The sequence below is a fragment of the Crotalus tigris genome, unplaced genomic scaffold (genome assembly GCF_016545835.1).
Source record: "Crotalus tigris isolate CLP2741 ecotype Arizona unplaced genomic scaffold, ASM1654583v1 scf7180000020899.430614, whole genome shotgun sequence".
In the NCBI taxonomy this organism is placed as follows: Eukaryota; Metazoa; Chordata; class Lepidosauria; order Squamata; family Viperidae; genus Crotalus; species Crotalus tigris.
Genome location: NW_024098244.1, coordinates 243,780 through 266,648, shown reverse-complemented (window position 1 = coordinate 266,648; position 22,869 = coordinate 243,780). Strand labels below are relative to the sequence as shown.

Sequence of the window (22,869 nt, the reverse complement as noted above, 5' to 3'; positions counted from 1 at the left end):
GACAGTTCCAGAGCCAGACAGTGCGTACACTATTAATGACCATCATAGACACATCAAAGTCCTGATGACAGGAGCCCAAAGATGCCAAAAACATTGTCGTCACACACTGACACGCCAACATTATCAAGCCCTCAACCATTATATATACCACGCTATGGCGAGGGCAAGCCAACACAAAGCCGAGGTACTCCAACACAAAATGGAGATTTTGAAAGCGTCAGACAACCGTGGCCATACCAATAAACTGGTCCATAACCTGTCATCGAGAACCCTGACTTATGCACAGACGAAACTGCTGCAACGCAATATGGGTCATAACTTGATGGATGTGCAAGCCATTGATTTCGTTGCGGCCTTAGAGCCGACTATCCAGCAGATTGGGGTTAATGATGAGACCAAGAACTCTATTTGACAGTGTGTTACAGAGCTGCTTATGGGCCATAGTCAATGTCAGGTCCTATCTGCCATGGAGAAGGAAGCCTTGGAACAATTGTGCAGTGATAGCACCATCGTCATATTGCTGGCGGATAAGGGCAGATCATTATGAATAAGCCAGAATATATCTGCAAGGCCCCTGTGTTGCTCAGTGATACCAGCACCTACCATATAATCACGAAAGACCCGATGACTATCCTCAAAAACCAGCTGAGAAACTTAAAAAACAGTAAAATCAGCGACAACATTTTAAAGACAATATGCCCCTGGGATTCGGCCATGGCCAGGTTTTATGGGCTTCCAAAATCCATAAGGAAGGGATCCCACTGCGACCGATTGTGTCGTTCAGGGACACATCGACCTTGGGCTTAGCCAAATGGCTAAGCAGAGGGATCGGATATCGGGTGGAGTATAGTGAAACCACAGTGAAATCATCGGAGGAATTCCTGAACAGGATAAAAATGTTAAAGGTAGAGGAGGATGAGGTTTTAGTGTCTTTTGACGTAACCTCACTCTTTACCTCGATCCCTATTGTAGCTATTGTAATAGCTGCCTGCAACAAGAGGGAGGGTGGCACCAGGGTTCCCTCCGTACTGAAGATCTCATCCAACTCATGAGCCTATGCCTCAAAATGTATTTTACGTTCCAGGGCATCATCTATGAGCAGGTAAAAGATACGCTGATGGGATCCCCGATTTCGTGGAACATCGCAGAGGCGGTCCTGCAACAACTTGAGACCAAAGTGATGGCTGCGTATCACCCTAAATTTTGGGTAAGATATGTGGATGACACTTTCGCTGTCATTAAAAAGCAAGACAGCGCTAGGTTCATGAGAGAATTAAATTCAGTTTATCCAGACATCCGCTTTACAGCGGAAGAAGAGACAATAGCACACTTGCATTTTTGGATGTCCTAGTCAGCGTCAACCGAACGGCACCCTCCACATGGCTGTCCACCGAAAGTCAACCCACACAGGTAGAATCTTACATTATAGGAGCAACCACCCCATGATGCACCAAATTGGCTGTATTAAAACATTGCTCAAGCGTGTGAACATCCATTGTAACACGGATAGGGCCAAGGTCAAGGAGAGAAGTCATTTATATCGTATCTGTAGGTGAAACGGCTATCCAATTGATTTCATCAGGCGATATAGCAGACTGCATGAACCTCATGTAAGGCAACGTACAGACGCTCCTATGGCATGGATAACACTACCACATGTCAATAGGGTATCAGAGGCAATGGCACGTATAATGGCCCCATATAACATCAGCATCACCCACAAACCAAATCAAACCTTACGTGCCAAAGTGATGTGCCCAAAGGAGCTGCTTCCCAATGAAGCAAGATCTTCGGTGATATATAGGGTGCAGTGTAAGGACTTCCACTGTAATTATATTGGGGAGACAACCAAATGGCTTAGAACTAGGATCCACAAATACGAGCTGGCCACAAACAACGCTCGCAGGTGTGGGTGCATATGGCCAGCAACAATCACGTGTTCAACCTTGCCAGGGTGGAGGCCATCGCCCAGGACATCACCAAGGGCAGCCAGTTGCTAAAGGAAGCGTGACTATCTGATGAGCACTCTTATCAATCGCCACATAGAGTTACTGCCTGCTTATCAGGCACTAAGGAAGTGGGAACAATGGCACAACTCACAATGAGTGCAACGGGTGCAGCTCACGCAAGATCAGAACCGGGAGCCCATACAACAGCAAAGAATTACGATCGGTGAAGGTGAGGAATCCCCAACACGATCCACACAGGAACCAGTGATGGGAGACGGGGTGCTACACACACAACAGGGTAGGATGGCCATAGGACAAGGAACATTGGAAGACCATCCCATGGCAACAGGTATCCAGCCACGCCCAAAGTGGACAAAGAGAGTGACAGTAGGAGAAGCGATGGTCCCCGAACTCATGAATATGCAGACGGATGCGAGACAACTAGAAACAATATGTTTAGCTGGGGTGGGTAGACTGGTAACACTCCATGAGCAGAGCGTAAAAAAAGCAGGTTTCCGAACCTCCGGCATTCCACTCTGATTGCCGACGAAAGCTAAGTTTATTAAATGAATATGAATATACCCGGAATTCGCATTTTTCCATTTACAGATAATCGACTTACAATAGTTCAATTTAGTGACTGTTCAAAGTTACAGCGGCACTGAAAAAAGTGACTTATGACCATTTTTCACACTTTATGACCTTTGCAGCATCCTCATGATCATGTGATTTATATTCAGATGCTTGAAACTGGTTCATATTTATGATGGTTGCAGTGTCCCAGAGTCATGTGATCACCTTTTGTGACCTTCTGATAAGCAAAGACAACAGGATTCATTTATCAACGGTAATATTAATTTAACAACTGCAGTGATTCACTTAACAAATGTGGCAAGAAAAGTGGTAAAATGGGGCAAAACTCACCTAACCAATTTCTCACTTAGCAACATAAATTTTGGGCTCAATTGTTGTCATAAGTCAAGGACTACCTATATAAGTTTTAGTTTGTAGATCCATGTATCAAAAAAATTGGGTGATTAACTGATAGAGCTGGATTTATAGTGGCAGTGATTTTATTCCAATATATTCTTGTACAGTGAATTGGAGTGCATGCATTTTCTTGAATCAGAGAGGCAGATTGTTTTCGATTTGAATTGAAAAATTGTATTCTTCATTAACAGTTTAGATGTCATTGTTAACATTTATAATTACAGAAAGATTGTATAATTCTCATTGTTCAGTAAGATTTTTCATGTTTTTTTTTCGATATTGAAAGTCTACCTTAAGATCTTCATTATTTCATCACGTACAATTTTGGTTCTTTGTTTATAAAAAAGGAATGGGCTAGACTTAGTGAAGATTTGGGCATGCTTCAAAATTGTATCTGTCTGATGTAGTTCAAAACTGGATTTGGGAAGGATGGGAAGATGATTGTGAGTTCTGATTTCAATGTAAAATTACAACACTTGCCAACACTTATCCTGATCTTGGTTCCTGAATAATCTGCCATTATGCACTTTATTCCATGGTCTTTTTATTGTTGTTTGTTACAGTGCCTCAGGTAGTATTTTATAGCAAATTCATAACAAATTATTCTGAAAATGGTAATTTTCTTATAAAAACTATAATGCATTAATATGTAATGCATAATAAGAACAGCATGATTAAGAGCAGAAAAAAAGGAGAACGTCTTCTGTGGCATTGCATTTGTTCATTCTTTTCTCTAAGTATACTTAACATAATTGGGAAGTGTTTGTTCAGTATTATCTCTTGTTAGAAAAGACAAACAAAAGAACTAAGGTATTGTTTTGTAAGACAGAGATGAAAAAGTTTATTATTATTATGAAAATAATAATTTCAATATTATATAGTGAGATAGGTAGAAAGATAGGTAGGTAGGTAGATAAATAGATACAGATAGTCCTCGACTTATGACCACAATTCAACCCAAAATTTCTGCTACTAAGCAAGACATTTATTTTGTCTCATTTTACAACCTTTCTTGCAGCTTTTATTAGAATATAAAATATAAAATACAAAGGAGAAAATAATGGGAACTATGGGAGGGGAAAAGGAAAAAGGAGAAAGTGTGGGTAAAAAGGGGAAAAATAAAAAACAGTGTTGACTTCCGACTCTTTAGTGCAGGGCTTTTCAACCTTTTCACCCATTGTACCACTTTTAGGATATGGCAATATCCGAGTACCACCAGTTGCCTAGCAAGGTGTCAAAAACTTGATGACCAAAAAAAAAAAAAAGGAAAAAAATGATAAAGTAGTCCTCGACTTACAACAGTTCACTTAGTGACTGTTCGAAGTTACAATGGCACTGAAAAAAGTGCCCCCCAAGGCACAGCCAAGCAAGACACCTGCCTGCCCACTCGGCGGTGCTCTTCCTCCTGTCCAAGGTTTTCATTGTTGTGAGCATGTCTGTTGCGGATTGGCAGCGGGAGTGGAGTGGGGGGGTGTTTGGTTTTTATTCCCCCCGTCTGCTGACTGGTTGCAGCAGGTTTTGGTCACTTCACATGACCCTGGGACATTGTGACCATCATAAATATGAATCAGTTGCCAAGCATCTGAATGTAAATCACAAGACCCTGGAGATGCTGCAACATTCCAGCTGATTGGCACTTCTTCTGGGCTCAGCGGAAGTGCTAGGATCAGCGCTAAGCTCCAGCTGGAGCCTGGCACTGATCCTGGCACTTCCACTGAGTCCTGACAGTCCCGAAGAAGCACTGATTGTGGTGCTTCCGCTGAGCCCTGACAGCCCTGCAGCTCCAGCCATCTCTTTCTCAGGCTTGTGTGGTGCTGCCACTGGTTCAGCTCATTCCCCTCCCCCGCTACCACTTTTCTAGGATGGTCCTGTACCACCTGCCAGGTGCCAATGTACCACAGGTGGTACCCGTACTAGTTGAAATGCCCTGCTTTAGTGCACTAGAAAAGGGCTTTTCAACCTTTTCACAGATGGTTACAACTATTAGGACATGACAATATTCGAGTACCACCAGTGGCTTAGCATGGTGTCAAAAACTTAATGACCAAAAAAGAGGAAAAAAATGATAAAGTACATCCACGTTTAATGGGAAACTTGTGCCTGTTTCTGTGACATTAATCTTTGCACTCATGGCTGGAAAGTGTTTACTGAAAGAATTAAGTCAGATTCCAGCTAAAGACAATTCCTTTCCTTAAGTTTGTAATGCTACAATAGCTTTTCCCCCCACTTCTGGGTATAGTTTTGCAACTTGGCTCCAGAATTCAGTCAGTGTTTTTTCATTAAAAAGTTCCTTCAAAAAAAGAAAAAAAAACCCATCATATTTAACTTTTAACTCACCTTAAATTAAGTCATATAAACAAATCTCTACAACAGTTACTATAAAATTTACTCATAAAATAAATGAAACTTTATAGTCCTATATTTTTTCTGAATATAATCTATCCATCTTCTCCATACAATAATATATCTTTCTTGCGTATGATCCTTCAAATAAGCAGAAATTTTTGCCATTTCTGCAAAGTTAGAAACTTTAAATATCCATTCTTCTAAAGTAGGCAACGAGTCCTTCTTCCAATACGAGCCTACTAATAACCTTGCTGCAGTTAATAAATTCAACATTAAAGTAATTTCTTTGTCATTTAAATCCACAAAGATACCCAATAGGAATAATTGAGGGGTGAACTTCATCTTCCTTTTAAAAATCTTTTGAATGTTCCACCAAATCATAATCCAAAAAGCCTTTACCTTTTTACAATTCCACCAAGCATGAAAATATGTCGCATCCATATTAGCACATCTCCAACATTTGGGTTGTAAATTTGGATACATACAATATAATTTTTTAGGATCTAAATGCCATCTGTAAAACATTTTATAAAAATTTTCCCTCAATTTTTGAGCTTGTGTAAATTTAACATTTCTAATCCAAATTGTCTCCCATAAGTCCAATGGGATCGGATCCTGGATATTCTGAGCCCATTTAATCATACAGTCTTTAACCAATTCTGTTTCAGAGTCTAATTCTATTAAAGCATTGTAAATTCTTTTTATATGGGCCTGACTCTGATCTTTAATCTGAATAACCAGATTTCCATCTTCTAGTGTTATTCCTTCTTTCTTATCTACAGTCCACCTGTCCACTATTTGTAAATATTGAAACCATGACTGTAGAATATTTTCTTGCCTTAATACATCTAGAGATTTTAAATGCCAATCCGAACCTGACCAAGTTAATAATTTTTATACGAAATTTTATCAAAGTTCATCCCCTTAGAAATCCCCTCAATTGCATGTCTAGGAATCCCCCAGATAGGTATTTTATAGTTTAACCTATAATAATACTTTTTCCAAACTCGAAGTAAGGCACTCTTCAAAATATGTGATTTGAAAGCCCGGTCCACTTTCTTATTAAAAATTAAATATGCATGCCAACCATACATTAAATCCCACCCTTTAAAAACAAGAATATCCTTATTTGTTAAATTAAGCCAATCACTCATCCAAGTTAAGGTGGCTGCGTCATAGTATAATTTCAAGTTAGATGCTTTAAGTCCTCTTTCTCGGGCATCTTGCAAAATCTTAAACTTAACCCTTGGTTTTTTCCCCAGCCCAAATGAATTTATTGATACCCTTCTGCCATTCCTCCAAATTTACATCTTTTTTTAAAATAGGTATCATCTGAAACAAGAAAAGAAACTTTGGTAGAACATTCATTTTTACAGCTGAAATTCTCCCCAACAGTGACAATTGCAGTTTTTTCAGTCATTTAAATCCTTTTGCACTTTTGCCCATAATAATTCATAATTATTTTTATACAATTTTCCATTTGAGGCAGTTAAATATACTCCCAGATATTTAACCTTTTTCACCATCTGAAAACCTGTGGCTTTAACCAAACTTTCTTTGTCATTTTTTTTCTTTTTTCTTTTCTTTTTTTATTATTGTTAACTTTCTTATTAATAACCCTGTACTCTGCTCTGGGAAGCGAGGGGGGGAGAGTTGAGGGTGGGTGGGTGGGTGAATGGGTGGGTAATGATAATATAGTCATGGTAAATGCTTGGGCATTTCCCCTATGCTGCGTTCATGTGTGTGAGAGGGATGAGAGGGGAGGAAGGAGTAGGGAGGAAGTAGGATGATTAGAGGAGAAGGGGAGGGGAAGAGAGTAGGAGGGGAGGAGAAAAAGAGGAGGGAAGTAGGGAAGGATTAGAGAGGGTGGACGGAGCCTGGGGGGAATGGGTAGGCGGTACCAATGGTTAGGAATTTATTTTATTTTGTATGAATAAATGGAAAATAAAAACTTTTTAATAAAAAAAAGTTCCTTCAAATTGCAGTTTGATGTAAATTCCAGAAGTACTTCTTGCTCTTCAGAGGAACAGTCAGAGTTCACAACATTGTCCATAATGAAGGGCAATGCAACCCAACAAATTCCAGTATCACATCCTCTTGACACTAATGGGAAATACAACACAAACTCGATGTGCAATTTTTCCAAGTGATTTTTGATGGCAATTTCAATATCTTCAAGTGTCAACAACAGAATTTACTTCAATAAAGTCTGATACATTGGGAAATGATGCAATATTTCGTTTCTTGGCCTATCCACCAGAAGATTTTTTTTGTAGAATGCATAAACTTTGTCTTCCATAATAAACACATTATGACTGTGGCCCTGCAGCAACTGATTAAGTTCATCTAGCTTTTTAAATATGTCAGCCAAATAGGCAAGACAGTACACCCAGAAAACATTTTCAAACTTTTCTGTTAGGGGTGATGAAACATTCGTCAGGAATAAGTGCGCTTCATCTATTGGCTTTTCGATGGGCTCTTTACATTTTGTTGTAAAATGTCTCTGGAGCAAAGAAGGCTTCATGGAATGCTTGGATACTACTTCATTGCAGATAACACAAACAGGAAACTGCCGATCATTTTTTTCCATGAAATAAAATCCAAACTTCAAACAATCTTCACTGTATTTTCGATTCGGTGCTGGTTTTAATTTCTTCGGTGGCGGTTCCTTTGCTGAATCACTTTCCCTTTGCACTAATGAACGTATGATGAATTTCTCTATATTTATTAATTTGCTAGTCATCTCTCTCTTTCTCTCTTTCTCTCTCTCTCTCTCTCTCTCTCACATACACACACACACATACACTCTTTGCTCACAAAAACCTCTTCTCTCTCTTTCTCCATGTGTTTTTTTTCTCTCCCTTTTCCGCCAAAACTTGCTCCTTTTATACCTTCTCCTCTCTCCACCCTCCTCCTCCTTTTCTCTCCCAGGTATGCCGGAAGTTCCAATCTGCATGTAGCCACAAGTGGGGCTTCTGCTGAGCCCCAAAGCCCTACAAGTCCAGTTGATCTCCTCCAGATCTGTGTGGCATCGCTTTAGCTCGTTCCCTTCCCCGCTACACTTGGCTACGGGTTGGGTACCACCTGCCAGGTGCTAAAGTACCATCGGTTGAAAAGCCCTGCACTAGAAGATAATAACATTAACAACCTCAACCTCTTTCCTGTTATATAACAATATATATTAGCCATTTCTATAACAACAAACCTATCTAATCAACAAAACCAAAATCAAAGTTTCATTTTTCCATCACAAGCACAAAATCCAAAAGTGGTAAAAATCAAAATTGATATATTCCTTTATTTGAATAAAGGAATCAATGTAATCATCTTTACTTTTTTCTTTGCTGTAGAAAATAATATATATTTTTATTTTCTCTTTATTAATCTTTATAGATATCATCATTTATATTATCAAAATTCACTGTTCTCTTTCAGATTCTTTAACCTTAAAGGAAAAAAAAACATTTTTAAACATCCATTTTAAACTTCTAAACTTTAAAAATCTTTGGAAAATCAATAAATTCTAATGCATCTTTTTTAAACTTGCTCTTTACATTGATATTTTCGAATACACTTTAATAATTTTACCAGCTGTAGGAATTACTTAAGCACTATAAATATTAAAACACATTTTCAAACCCACTTCACATTAAAACTTTCAATAACATATATGAGACACTTAAAAATCATCCTAATTCCAATTAACTTATTAAATTTAAGTCACTCACTCATAATGTGAAATAGTCTAAAGATTTGCCTTACAACTTGATTTTACAAGCCTAATTTTATAAGCCTTTACAACTTAATCATCTAAGCTTCTATTCTGTTCGTATAGTTAGGGAAACAGTAACATTGTACAACTTCCTGAATTAAAAAAAGTACTTTACAAAAGGAAAAAACTGTTAATAAATAAAAGCAGTTTCCCTTGTTTCCCTACTTTATTTCTTTGAACTACTCAATTTGTTGTTGTTAGTTGCGAAGTCGTGTCCGACCCATCGTGACCCCATGGACAATGTTCCTCCAGGCCTTCCTGTCCTCTTATATCTTTTGGAGTCCATTTAAGCTCATACCTACTGCTTCAGTGACTCCATCCAGCCACCTCATTCTCTATCGTCCCATTCTTCTATTGCCCTCAATCTTTCCCAGCATTAGGCTCTTCTCCTTCCTTCTCATTAGGTGGTGAACGTACTTGAGTTTCAACTTCAGGATCTGGCCTTCTAAAGAGCAATCAGGGTTGATCTCCTCCAGGACTGACCGGTTTGATCGCCTTGCAGTCCAGGAGACTCGCAGGAATCTTCTCCAGCACCATTGTTCAAAGGCCTCAATTCTTTTGCGCTCAGCCTTCCTTATGGTCCAACTTTCACAGCCATACATGGTCTTGACTATACGTACTTTTGTTGGCAGGGTGATGTCTCTGCTTTTTAGTATGCTGTCTAGATTTGCCATAGCTTTCCTCCCCAGGAGCAAGCGTCTTTTAATTTCTTGGCTGCAGTCCCTATCTGTGGTGATCTTGGAACCCAGGAAGATAAAATCTGTCACTACCTCCATTTCTTCCCCATCTATTTGTCAGGAACTGAGAGGGCCAGATGCCATGATTTTGGTTTTTTTAATGTTGAGTTTCAAGCCAACTTTTGCACTCTCCTTCTTCACCCTCATCAAGAGGCTCTTTAGTTCCTCTTCACTTTCTGCCATTAGAGTGGTATCATCTGCATATCTTAGGTTGTTGATATTTCTCCCGGCAATCTTAATTCCAACTTTTGATTCTGCCTTTCTCATGATGTGCTCTGCATATAAGTTAAATAGGCAGGGTGACAGAATACAGCCTTGCTGGACTCCTTTCCCAATTTTGAACCAATCAGTGGTTCTGTGTCCAGTTCTCACTGTTGCTTCTTGACCCGCATATAGGTTTCTCAAGAGACAAATAAGATGGTCTGGTACTCCCATCTCTTTAAGAACTTGCCACAATTTGTTGTGATCCACACAATCAAAGGCTTTTGCATAGTCAATGAAGCAGAAGTGGATGTTTTTCTGGAACTCCCTAGCTTTCTCCATGATCCAGCGTATGTTGGCAATTTGATCTCTAGTTCCTCTGCCTCTTCGAAATCCTGCCTGTACTTCTGGTAGTTCTCGATCCACATACTGCTGGAGTCTAGCTTGTAGGATTTTAAGCATAACTTTACTAGCATGTGAAATGAGTGCAATGGTGCGATAGTTTGAACATTCTTTGGCATTGCCTTTCTTTGGAATTGGAATGTAAACTGACCTTTTCCAATCGTGTGGCCACTGCTGAATTTTCCAAATTTGCTGGCAAATTGAGTGTAGCACTTTTACTGCATTGTCTTTTAAGATTTTGAATAGGTCAGCTGGAATACTGTCACCTCCACTAGCTTTGTTGTTGCTCAGCTTTCATAAGCCCCATTTAACTTCACATTCTAGGATGTCTAGCTCGAAGTCAGTGACCACCCCATCGTGGTTATCTGGGATGTTAAGCTCGTTCTTGTATAGTTCTTCTGTGTAATTTTGCCACCTCTTCTTAATCTCTTCTGCCTCTGTTAGGTCCCTGCCATTTTGGTCCTTTATCATGCCCATCTTTGCATGAAACATTCCCTTCATATCTCCAATTTTCTTGAAGAGATCTCTGGTTCTCCCTATTCTATTGTTCTCTTCTATTTCTTTGCACTCTTCATTTAAGAGGGCATTTTTATCTCTTCTAGCTATTCTCTGGAATTCTGCATTCAATTGGGTGTGTCTTTCTCTTTCTCCCTTGCCTTTTGCTTCCCTTCTTTCCTCAGCTATTTGCAAAGCTTCTTCAGACAGCTATTTTGCTTTCTTGCATTTCTTTTTCTTTGGGATGGTTTTAGTTGCTACCTCTTATACAATGTTGTGAACCTCCGTCCATAGTTCTTCAGGCACTAATTCCTTAAATCTATTTTGTCACCTGTACTGTATATTCATCAGGGATATGATTTAGTTCATACCTGAGTGGCCTAGTGTTTTTCCCTACTTTCTTCAATTTATTCCTAAATTTTGCAACGAGAAGCTCATGATCTGAGCTACAGTCAGCTCCCTGTCTTGTTTTTACTGACTGTATAGAGGTTCTCCATCTTTGGCTGCAGAGCACATAGTCAATTTGATTTCTGTGTTGACTGGTGATGTCCATGTGTCTCTTGGGTTGTTGGAAAAGAGTGTTTGCTATGACCATTGTATTCTCTTGACAAAATTCTGTCAGCCTGCGCCCTGCTTCATTTTGTACTCCAAGGCCAAACATTCCTGTTATTCCGTTTATCTTTTGGTTTCCTACTTTAACATTCCAATCCCCCATGATGATAAGGACATCATTTTTTGCTGTTAATTCTATAAGTGCTGCTTCATAGAATCAGTCAATTTCATCCTCTTCAACACCAGTGGTTGGGGCTTAGACTTGGATTACTGTGATATTGAATGGTTTGCCTTGGATTTGCACTGAGATCATTCTGTTATTTTGGGGATTGTATCCCAGTATTGCTTTTCCTACTCTTTTATTGACTATGAAGGCTACTCCATTTCTTCTGAGGAATTCTTGCCCGCAGTAGTATACCTGATGATCCTCTGAATTAAATTTACCCATTCCTGTCCATTTTAGTTCGCTGATTCCTAAGATGTCGATGTTCAGTCTTGTCATCTCTTGTTTGACCACGTCCAGTTTGCCTTGATTCATGGAACTTACATTCCAGGTTCCTATGGAGAAAAGATCTTTACAGCATCAGACTTTCCTTTCACTACCAGATGCATCCACAGCTGAGCGTCCTTTCGGCTTTGGCCCTGTCGCTTCACTCTTTCTGGTGCTACTAGTACTAGCCCTCTGCTCTTCCCCAGTAGCATATTGGACACCTTTCGACCTGAGGGGCTCATCTTCCAGCATCATATCTTTTTGCCTTTTGGTACTGTCCATGGGGTTTTCATGGCAAAGATACTGGAGTGGGTTGCCATTTCCTTCTCCAGTGGATCACATTTTGTCAGAACTCTCTGCTATGACCTGTCCGTCTTGGGTGGCCCTGCACAGCATAGCTCATAGCTTCATTGGGTTACGCAAGCCCCTTCGCCACGACAAGGCAGTAATCCATGAAGGAGGAACTACTCAATATTATCTTTATTATGATCACAGACCAGCATTTTCCTGTAATCTTGGAAAATGTGCAAACTTTGTAATTAATGAACCATCAGTCTATGTACACAAAGATTTGAGGAATGGAAACTTGGAGAAAGTATATCTGCAAGTATATCATATGGCTGATGACATACATTTAAAAATAATTTCTTAGTAAAATTTCTTGTTCATAGTATCTGTTTTAAGCTATCATAGTAATATATTGTCAATATATTTTGCAGAGATTTCTTGCCCCGTGGATCTGGAATTGTTACCCGACGACCTCTCATTCTTCAGCTTATCTTTTCTAAAACAGGTAAGTGGTCCCTTCATTTATGCTTAAAAAATAATCCAAATTCTTTTGTGAAAAATGTTATATTCATGTATAGTTTCTTCTTGGATTTAGAGTATTTTACATATTCAGTCATACCTTAAAAATTAGTATGCATGATGCAGTATTTAGTATGGTTAAATTGTGATAATACCTTATAATGCTTACATGAGCTCTCAAAAATTTCCCTTAGATTTGTATTTGAGCTTCACAAAAGATACCGCTTCTCTTTCAGAATATGCAGAATTTTTGCACTGCAAATCTAAGAAGTTTACAGATTTTGATGAAGTCCGACAGGAGATTGAAGCTGAGACTGATAGGGCGACAGGAACAAACAAAGGCATTTCTCCTGTTCCTATTAACCTGAGGGTATATTCACCACATGGTAAGTGTTGTGGGTTTTTCTAAAAATTGGATGTTATATCTTCTCAATAACTAGGAAAGAAGATGGAAATTTGTTGCAATCATAAGTCAGGTCTCCACATGACCGGACTCAAATTTATGACAATTTTTATGACGATTATCAAGAAAATCATTGCAGTTGTTAAGCAAAGCACATAGTCGTTAAATGAATCACATCATAAGTTAAACCCAGCTTATCTATTGGGTAGTTTTTGCCTTTTTGTTTTAAAAAGCAAAAAATGTTGCAAAATGTGATCACATGACTGAAGGATGCTGCAACCAGTTGTAAATATAAACCAGTTGCCAAGTGCCTGAAATGTGATCAAATTGACTACGGAATCTGGTGCAACAGTCGTAATTTCAAGGAGAAATCTTAAGTAACTTTTTTCATCATAGAAGTCCATTATAACTTTGAACAATCATTAAGCAATTGTTTGTAAGTTGAGGACAGTAGTAAAATTGTCCTATTTCTTTTTTTTTTGTAAAAAGTTTTTGTTTTCAATTTTTCATTACATTCATAAAAAGTACTTCAAATAAAGAATAAAATAAATTTATATACACAACTTTCGGTATTGCTCACCCATTTCCCCCCAAACCACATCCACCCTCTAACCTTCACTCACTTCCCTCTTTCTCCCTCTTCTTCCTCACTCTCCCCCTCTCCTCCTTCTCCTCAACCTTCCTACTTACTTCTCCCCTTCCTCCTATTTTCTCACTCTGGATGCAGTCCAGGGGAAATTCCCAAGCAATTCCTCTCTCCAAATTGAAACATCAATATTATATACAATAAAACTATTTCTACTTATTTGACCTATTTAACCTCCAACCCATCCTCCCCCCACCCCCCTCTCCCCTCCCCCCCCAACTTCCCAGAGCCAAGTACAGGGTTATACAAACATATTAAACATAATCTACTTAAGTTTACTAATTATACAATAACCAAAATCATACTAACTCTCTTCAAACTTTAACATCATAATTTTATAAACAAATCCATTACTCATAAAATAAATGAAACTTTGTAGTACCATATTTCTTCTGAACATATTCTATCCATCTTCTCCATACAATAACATATCTCTCTTGTGAACGATCCTTTAAATAAGCAGAAATTTTAGCCATTTCTGCTAAATTAGAAACCTTAAATACCCATTCTTCTAAAGAAGGCAGAGAGTCTTTCTTCCAATATTGACCCCCAATAATCTTGCTGCTATTATTAAATTCAACCTTAAAATAGGCTTCCGGTGGCTGCGCCGTGACGATGGCGGCTTTCTGATAGCCGTCCATCACAGGAAAGTGTAAAAGCCAGCAAGACAGCGTTGATCAGCTGTTTTGCGGCTTGAAACCTTCCTCCCGGGCGAAGGGAGGAAGGTGAGCTTTCTCCCGGATAGAAGTAGAGTCTTACCAATCTCCCAGAGATTTTTTCTTGGGAGATGAAGAGTGAGAGCTCCTTCGGAGTCTGAGTGTGCTCCGCTTCCTTGGACGCCTTTGTTCTCCGGCGGGAGAACGAAGCTAGACGCTGCCTCCACTGCTGCTGCTTAAATGGAAACTGTAAGTTAATTTAAAAGCAGACGGAACGGTCAGGAGGACAAGAATTGGATGGTTTTATTTTAAACTTAACTCATGTGAGAATTAACATCTTCTCCTGCTATTATTTTAACAAACTGTCGGAGTGAAGAAATATGGCGGAGGAGTCCTGCTTCTTTGTTACTTTCTTTGTTTGAGAACTTTCACTTTCTACTTTCCATTTACTATTTTCAGCTGGCAACAAAATTTCAACAACGCAATAGATTTGGTTTACTTAAAGAAAACTCTTCTTTTTTAAAGGGGAAATTGCTTTTTCTTCTCCTTTATTCCTATTTTATTATTATTTTATTCCCCCCCTTTTTTCCGTTTTTCTAAAACTTCAATCTCTTCTCCAGTAATTCAGACTGTATAACAACCTAAACCTAAACCTTCCCCACCTTCTCCTCCACCTCAGGCAATTACACTTAAGGATTTACAAGATGCTTTGGATAAGACTGTACAAAAAACAGCAGAGCTCTGGGTGCAAAAAAATAATGAGATGAGGGAAGATATTGTGTTTGCACTCCAGGGGCTTGCTAGTCATATAGAAAGGATTGATGACCGTGTGGATGAGGTGGTTGGTAATGTTGAAATATTACAAGACAGAGTTGAAAAAATAGAAGATAATGTGGATGTTGCACAGAATGAAATTATAATGTCACAATATAGAGAAATGGAGTATGCTTTGAGAATAAGAGGCTTGAAGGAAAATGTTCAGGAGAATTTGAAAGAAGAAATTGCAGCAGAACTGGCTTCTGTTTTGGAATGTGATCCTGAAGGAATGTTGAGAGATACAGAATAATAGATCTTCAGAGTTAATTCATGGGTTGCAAAACAGAGAAAATTACCAAGAGATGTGGTTGTTTATTTTGCTAGAAGATCACTTCGTAATGAAATTATACAGGCTTTCTATAAGCAAAGATTTCAGATTGCAGCTCAAGATGTGATAATTTTAAAGGAAATACCTTCAAAAATTCTTAGAAAAAGAAAAGACTTTGCTTTTTTGGCTGAAGAACTTAAGAAATGACAAATTCAATTTAGATGGGACATACCTGTGGGGATAGTGGTGACCTATGTTGGCACACGATATCGTCTTAATACAATTTCAAAAGCAAGAGATTTCTATGTTACTGTTTTAAAAGAAGGTCTACCACCATCTCCAAGATCAAAAAAGGATGAGAGCAAGGCAGAAGCACAGTTGGCTGTAGGTGTAATGCCACTTTTCGGAGAAGAATTATTGGTTGAATCTATGCAACAGAGTTTGCAAATAAGAGAAGACCCAAGGGAACAGAGAATTACACGTGCTGCTCATAAATGTAGAGAAAGAGAACAACAACAACAACAAAAGGTAGATGATGGAGTTTCACCACAGTCTACTTCGGAGCCAGTGGGAGGAGCAAGGCCAAAGAGGTCATCGACTGCAAATTTAGAGGTTTTGTTCCAAAGGCTTCAACCTGCCAAGAATGGCAAAGCTTCTAACCTGGAATGTTAATGGCCTTAATTCACCACAGAAAAGAAAGACTTTCATTATTTGAAACAACACAGAAATTATATTATTTGTTTACAAGAGACTCATATTATTTCTAAAGATCAAAACTACTTGTTTAGCCCCCGGCTGGGGGTACACTTCATAGCTTCTGCTTTGCAGAAAAAAGGAGGTGTAGTTATGTGAGAAAGGATCTTTCACCGAAATTAATTGATTTTGATCCACAAGGCAGATATGTCATTATTGATTTATTAATAAATGATAAGAGAACTCTTCTTGTTGGATTATATGCTCCCAATCAACAACAAAAATATTTCTACAAGATGATTCACCAGAAATTAATTTCTTTGGATTACAAGTCAGTTATTATGATGGGAGATTGGAATGGTGTTTTAGATTCAAGTATAGATAAGAAGGATTCTTCTAAAGTTTCTAATCATGCAAGACTTCCTAAAGCTTTTTTTGATTTAAAGGATGATTTGGTACTTAGAGACATTTGGAGAGAATGGAATATTCAGGAAAAAGATTTTACCTTTTTCTCAGATAGGCACCAATCTTATTCTAGAATTGACTTTTTTTTAGTTACTAATGATTTCTTTTCTAGGGTGAAGAATATCAAGATATTTCCTAGAATATTTTCAGATCACAGTCCTATATGGTTGGAAATTTTTCTGGAAGAAGGGACTAGAAGGTCTTGGAGGTTGAACGAGAATATACAGAGATGTAGAGGTTATTTAAAGGAATTTTTTGCTTGGAACATGAATAAGGCATACCTCGATGCCAATGGTATGGGATTCTAGTAAAGCATATATGAGAGGGATTTTGATTTCTATGAATAATGCTCATAGATGTAAACAGATTAAGAAACATAAAGAGTTGGAAGATGAGATTAAATGTAAGGAAAAGATTTTAATATCAAACGCAATGGATAATAACTTAAAGGTTTCTATAACTCTGCTTAAGGAGCAATTTAATATGTTAATAGCGGATCAGATGGCAACTAATTTGAGGTATATGAAACACAATACATTTTGTAATGCAAATAAACCTGGTAGATGGTTGGCTTATCAATTACGTAAGAAACAGAAATCAAGAACTATAGATAAAATAATTTATAAAGTAAAGAAGTGTATCAACAAAATTTGATTAAAAAGACTTTTTTAGATTTTTATTCAAAGTTATACGCTAGTGAAACTATACAAATTTTAGACATAGAAAAACATTTACAGGAAGCACATTTTCCTAGACTTATGATTGACCAATGTGATGGGATTAATGGTTTAATTACTTCTGAAGAGATTATTTCTGCAATTAAACAATTGAAGGTTGGCAAGACTCCAGGTACTGATGGACTAAGAGCAATTTATTATAAGATGCTATCTGAAGAAATGATAGAACCATTAAAGGAACTTTTCAATGATATTTTGTTGGGAGCAGAGCTATCTTGGAGAAGGGCTTTTATATCAGGAAGGATCTGTCCCAACCTAGAAATTATAGGCCTTTATCTCTTTTAAATACAGATTTTAAAATAAGATTTTTGCAAAGATACTGGCAAATAGATTAATGCAGGTTTTGAAACAATTGATTCATACTGACCAATCTGGATTTATAATGGGAAAATATATGAAATATAATGTAAGACAAATTGTTAACCTAATAGAGTATTTGGATAAGAACAACCAAATCCCTGCTGCTTTAATATTTATAGATGCTGAGAAAGCTTTTGATCAATTAGATTGGAAATTTTTATTGAAAGTCGTAGAGGAAATGAACTTTGGAGATAAATTTTTGTGTGCTCTCAAGGCCATATATCAGCAACAATCGGCACAAATTATAATTAATGGTGGATTAACAGATGTTTTTAAAATAGAAAAAGGTACGAGACAGGGTGTCCCTTATCCCCCTTGTTATTTGTGTTAACAATGGAGATTTTACTTGTTAAAATTTGAGATTCATCTAAATTAAAAGGAATAAAAATAAGTAAGATTGATTATAGGCTGAGAGCTTTTGCTGATGATTTGGTTGTGACGTTATCCCACCCAACAGATTCGGTCAGAGACTTGGTTGAAATTTTAGCGCAATATGGACAGGTCTCTGGTTTTAAGGTGAATAAGAACAAAACTAAAATATTATTGAAAAATATGTCTATGAAGGGAAAAGATATTATAGCTGAAGCAACAGGTTATGAAGTAGTTAATAAGGTTAAGTATTTAGGAGTATATATCACAACATCTAATGGAAAATTGTATAAGAATAATTATGAACACCTATGGGTAAAAGTACAAAAAGATTTAAATGATTGGCAAAAATTACAACTATCGTTGTTGGGGAGAATTTCAGTAGTAAAAATGAATGTTCTACCAAAGTTTCTTTTTTTGTTTCAGATGATACCTATTTTAAAGAAGGATGCTAATTTGGATGAGTGGCAGAAGGGTATCAATAAATTTATCTGGGGTGGGAAGAAATCAAGGGTAAAGTTTAAGATTTTACAAGACACTTGAGAAAGAGGTGGACTTAAAGCACCTAATTTGAAATTATATTATGATGCGGCCACTTGAACTTTAGTAAGTGATTGGCTCAATTTAACAAATAAAAATATTCTTGCTCTTAAGGTTGGGATTTATTATATGGTTGGCATGCATATTTAATTTTTGATAAGAAAGTAGATCTGGTTTTTAAGTTCCACATTTTAAGAAATGCTTTACTTCGAGTCTGGAAGAAGTATTATTATAAGTTAAATTATAAAATACCTATTTGGGGGATTCCTGGACAAGCAATTCAGGAGGTTTCTAAGGGGGTGAATTTTGATAATATTTCGTATAAAGAATTACTTATTTGGTTGGGTACTGATTGGCAACTAAAGTCTTCAGATTTGTTAAGGCAAGAAAATATTTTACAATCATGGTTTCATTATTTGCAAATAGTGGAGAGGTGGACCTTAGATAAGAAAGTGGGAATTACTTTAGCAGATGAAAATTTGGTAATTCAGATTAAAGATCAGAAATATGCTCATATTAAAAGAATTTACAATGAGTTAATAAAATTGGTTTCGGAAACAGAGTTAGTAAAAGACTGTATGATTAAATGGGCTCAGAATATTCAGGAACCGATTTTATTGGATTTATGGGAGTTAATTTGGATTAGAAATGTTAAATTTACGCAGGCTCAAAATTTGAGGGAAAATTTTTATAAAATGTTTTATAGATGGCATCTGGATCCTAAAAAGTTGTCTTGTATGTACCCAAACCTGCAACCTAAATGTTGGAGATGTGGTAGTTTGGATGCAACTTATTTTCACGTTTGGTGGAGTTGTAAAAATATTAAAGCTTTTTGGATTATGATTTGGTGGCAAATTGTCCTATTTCTTGAAGTGATGATATTGAAAGAATGAAGCTCCACCAGAAAAAAGTCAAAAGTCAGATCCCAAATGTTGAAAATATCTTTCAATCTCATTATCTTTTTAAGGAAAAGAGGACTTTCAGAACCTTTTTTATCTAATTAGCTGTCTGATAGGAATATACATTTATCTTTATGTACGCTATATGTATGCTGTCATACATTTACATATACACACAACACACACACACATATATACATACACGAAAGTAGGGATGTACAAAATATTTCAATATGAAATGTTGCATTTCACAAAATGCTTCATTTTGAATTGTATAGATGGCCGTCTCATGCATTTTGAAAATGTTTTGAATGGTGGTTTTTGGATGTGCAGATTAAAACAATTGAATATGGGAAATTATTATATAACTTTAATGAGGAAGGAGAGAAAATAGATTTGTAACTGCAGTAAGGAAAATTAGAAGTGCTTTTTTATAATGTTACTAACAGCAAAAGTCTATATAGTTACCTTCAGGAAAATACTGAAAGAAATAATATGTAGATGTTGTCTCAAGAGCAAATTGTTTTGTAATTCTCTGAAAATAATGTCATAACTTATGAATATAATAATTAAAAGGTGAGAGTGTTATGGTAGTTATAAAGCTGACTTTAATTTATTTTTTAATTTTTAATTTCCTTCTTTCTTTCATTTAAATGAGCTTATTCTTGGCCTTAATAGTCGCTCCCCCCCCCAATGTGGAAAGGTTTTGGAAAAATCTCTAAGTTTCAGTTGATTTTAAGACAAAAGAGCATTTCTCAAGTGAAGGTCTTAGTCTTTGCTGATTTCCTTTTCAGTGTTGAATCTGACTCTGATTGATCTTCCGGGTATCACTAAAGTGCCAGTGGGTGACCAACCTCAGGACATAGAATACCAGATCAAAGATATGATTTTGCAGTTCATTAGCAGAGAGAGCAGCTTGATTCTTGCTGTGACTCCAGCCAATATGGATTTGGCCAACTCTGATGCGCTCAAGCAGGCTAAAGAAGTTGACCCACAAGGTAAATTATGTTTTTATATTTACTTGGATGCAGTGCATATATACATTCTTCATCACAGACTAGTGTGAGATTCCAAAATAGCAAATTATGATGATTTGTCCAGGTACCAAAATGCTGTTGCTGTTCTATAATTGCAATAGCAATTGATAAGACTTCAGTGACTTAAAAGAAATCTTCTGGTATTATTATTTATTTAAATTTATTGGCTGGCCAATTCCAGGGGACTCTGGACAGCGAACAAAACTAGAGAAAATATAAAAACGGACAAATATTAAATCAAATACAGAGCTCAACAAAATCAACAAAAACAAAATAGGGGCCACTGAACAAATAGTAAGCATTAATCCCAGATCTGGGCCAAAGCCAGTTTTTCAAACTTTAGGAGAGGGGATGCCATCTTTGGGGAAAATGCTGTTTCAGAGGGTGAGAGCCACAACATAGAATGCACACTTCCTAGGCCCAACAATATGGCAATGTTTAATTGAGGGAACCTGGAACATATGCAATCTGCTGGAACGTACAGGCCAGCAGATACAGTTGGAGATTCTCTCAGATATATAGGGCCTATGCCATATAGGGCTTTATAGGTAATAGCCAACATCTTGAATTGACTTGAAGCTAATTGGCAGCTAATGCAGCTCGCATAGGAGTGGTGACACAGGAGTGTGCCAAGAGGTGCTCTTTACTGATAGGAAGGGAAGCAGAGAAGAAGTGGAAGAAATAATAAAATTAAAGCACTCTTTAACCAGAGGTGCAAGATGATATTCCAGGGGGTGCGAAAACTTGGGTTTTCAAAATTATAGTATATGCATAATTTGTTGCTGTTATTTCAAACTTTTGCAAGGGGTGCGAGAATATATCAGAAGCATTCTAGGAGTGCGGGGTATAGAAAAGGTTGGGAACCACTGCTTTACCTCAAAATGCAAATAAGAACAAAATTGAGTAAATTTCTATTGTTTAGAGTAGTAACTTTTTAATTCTATGCTGCTGGCCAGGCTATTAAAACATTCCAGAAGCTCTATAAAATAAATGGGACATGAGACAGAAATGCAAAACCTAAACAAGCCAGCTCAACTAAGTATGTTGTTGTAATATATTTCAGCTAATTTTTTATTACTTGCTATAGTTCGTTGCAGTCAGCCAGATATTTATATTGGACTTGGCATAGGGCTTGAGATAGGCAGACGTTAATGTTTGATGGTATTAGAGGCATCATCGCAGGATGTAAGCTACTTTTGCAATTGACTGATGGTAAATTTGTCATACATACTATATTATATAAAGATTATTTTAAGAGCCATGGTGGTACAGTGGTTAGAATGAAGTATTACAGTCTGACTTTGCGCACTCCAAGAGTTCAATTCTGACTGGCTCAAGGTTGACTCAGCCTTCCATCCTTCTGAGGTCGGTAAAATGAGGATCCAGATTGTTGGGGGGGGGGAGCAATATGCTGACTCTATAAACCACTTAGAGAGGGCTATAAAGCACTATGAAGCAGTTATATGTCTAACTGCTATTGCTATTATTATTTTGCAAAGAAAAATGATCTTGAGAAAATTATTTTAGAAGTTGCTAAATTGATTACAATTCAATTACATTTCTTTTTTCTTTCTCAGGCCTAAGAACAATTGGAGTAATAACCAAGCTAGACCTGATGGATGAAGGCACTGATGCCAGAGATATCTTGGAGAATAAATTATTACCTCTGCGGAGAGGTAGAAAGCCATTCAGAATGATAGCTGATGGATATTTCTTTCAGTGAATCCTTTCTTGGGTTGTTAGTTAAATTCATAGGCAAAACAAGGAAGGAATACTGAAAAAAGTAGAATAGCTTGACTACTTTCAGTTGGTTTGCAGGTCTGAATTATGGGACTGAAACAGTATTGATTGCATTTGTGGATGAGCTCAGGTGGGAGTGGGATGGGGATGGTGCATTCATCCATGCTCTTCTTGATCTCTTGGCATCTTTCAGTATTGTTGATCAAGACATATTTCTGGATTGTGGACTAGGAGTGGGAGGCATAGTTCTGCGTTGATTCTCTTCCTCTAGGGTTAGTTCCAATTAGTGTTGATTTGGGATGGGGAGAACCTAGCTCATAATCCCTTCTCGGTGGAGTTCCTCAGGGATTTCCATTTTCAACTGCCCCACCCCTCAATCCAATTTTAATCAAGCCCACTATGCTTGTTTAGATTCATTTTACTAGTTATTCTGAGATGAATGCTATCCACCATCTTAAGTAATTTAAATAATAACTTCACATACCATGTATCTCTCATT

General features: G+C 37.3%; 1 protein-coding gene across 17 annotated transcripts in view; it reads left to right on the top strand.

Moving 5' to 3' along the window:
* The window catches only part of DNM2 (dynamin 2), a 190,766-nt gene that overhangs the window by 34,570 nt on the left and 133,327 nt on the right, over positions 1-22,869 (top strand). For all 17 annotated transcript variants that reach the window (XM_039368678.1, XM_039368693.1, XM_039368692.1 and 14 more), the window contains exons 2-5: positions 12,654-12,727; positions 12,978-13,127; positions 20,388-20,591; positions 22,208-22,306. In XM_039368678.1, the coding sequence (XP_039224612.1) occupies positions 12,654-12,727; positions 12,978-13,127; positions 20,388-20,591; positions 22,208-22,306 (527 nt within the window). The remainder of the gene's footprint in view (positions 1-12,653; positions 12,728-12,977; positions 13,128-20,387; positions 20,592-22,207; positions 22,307-22,869) is intronic.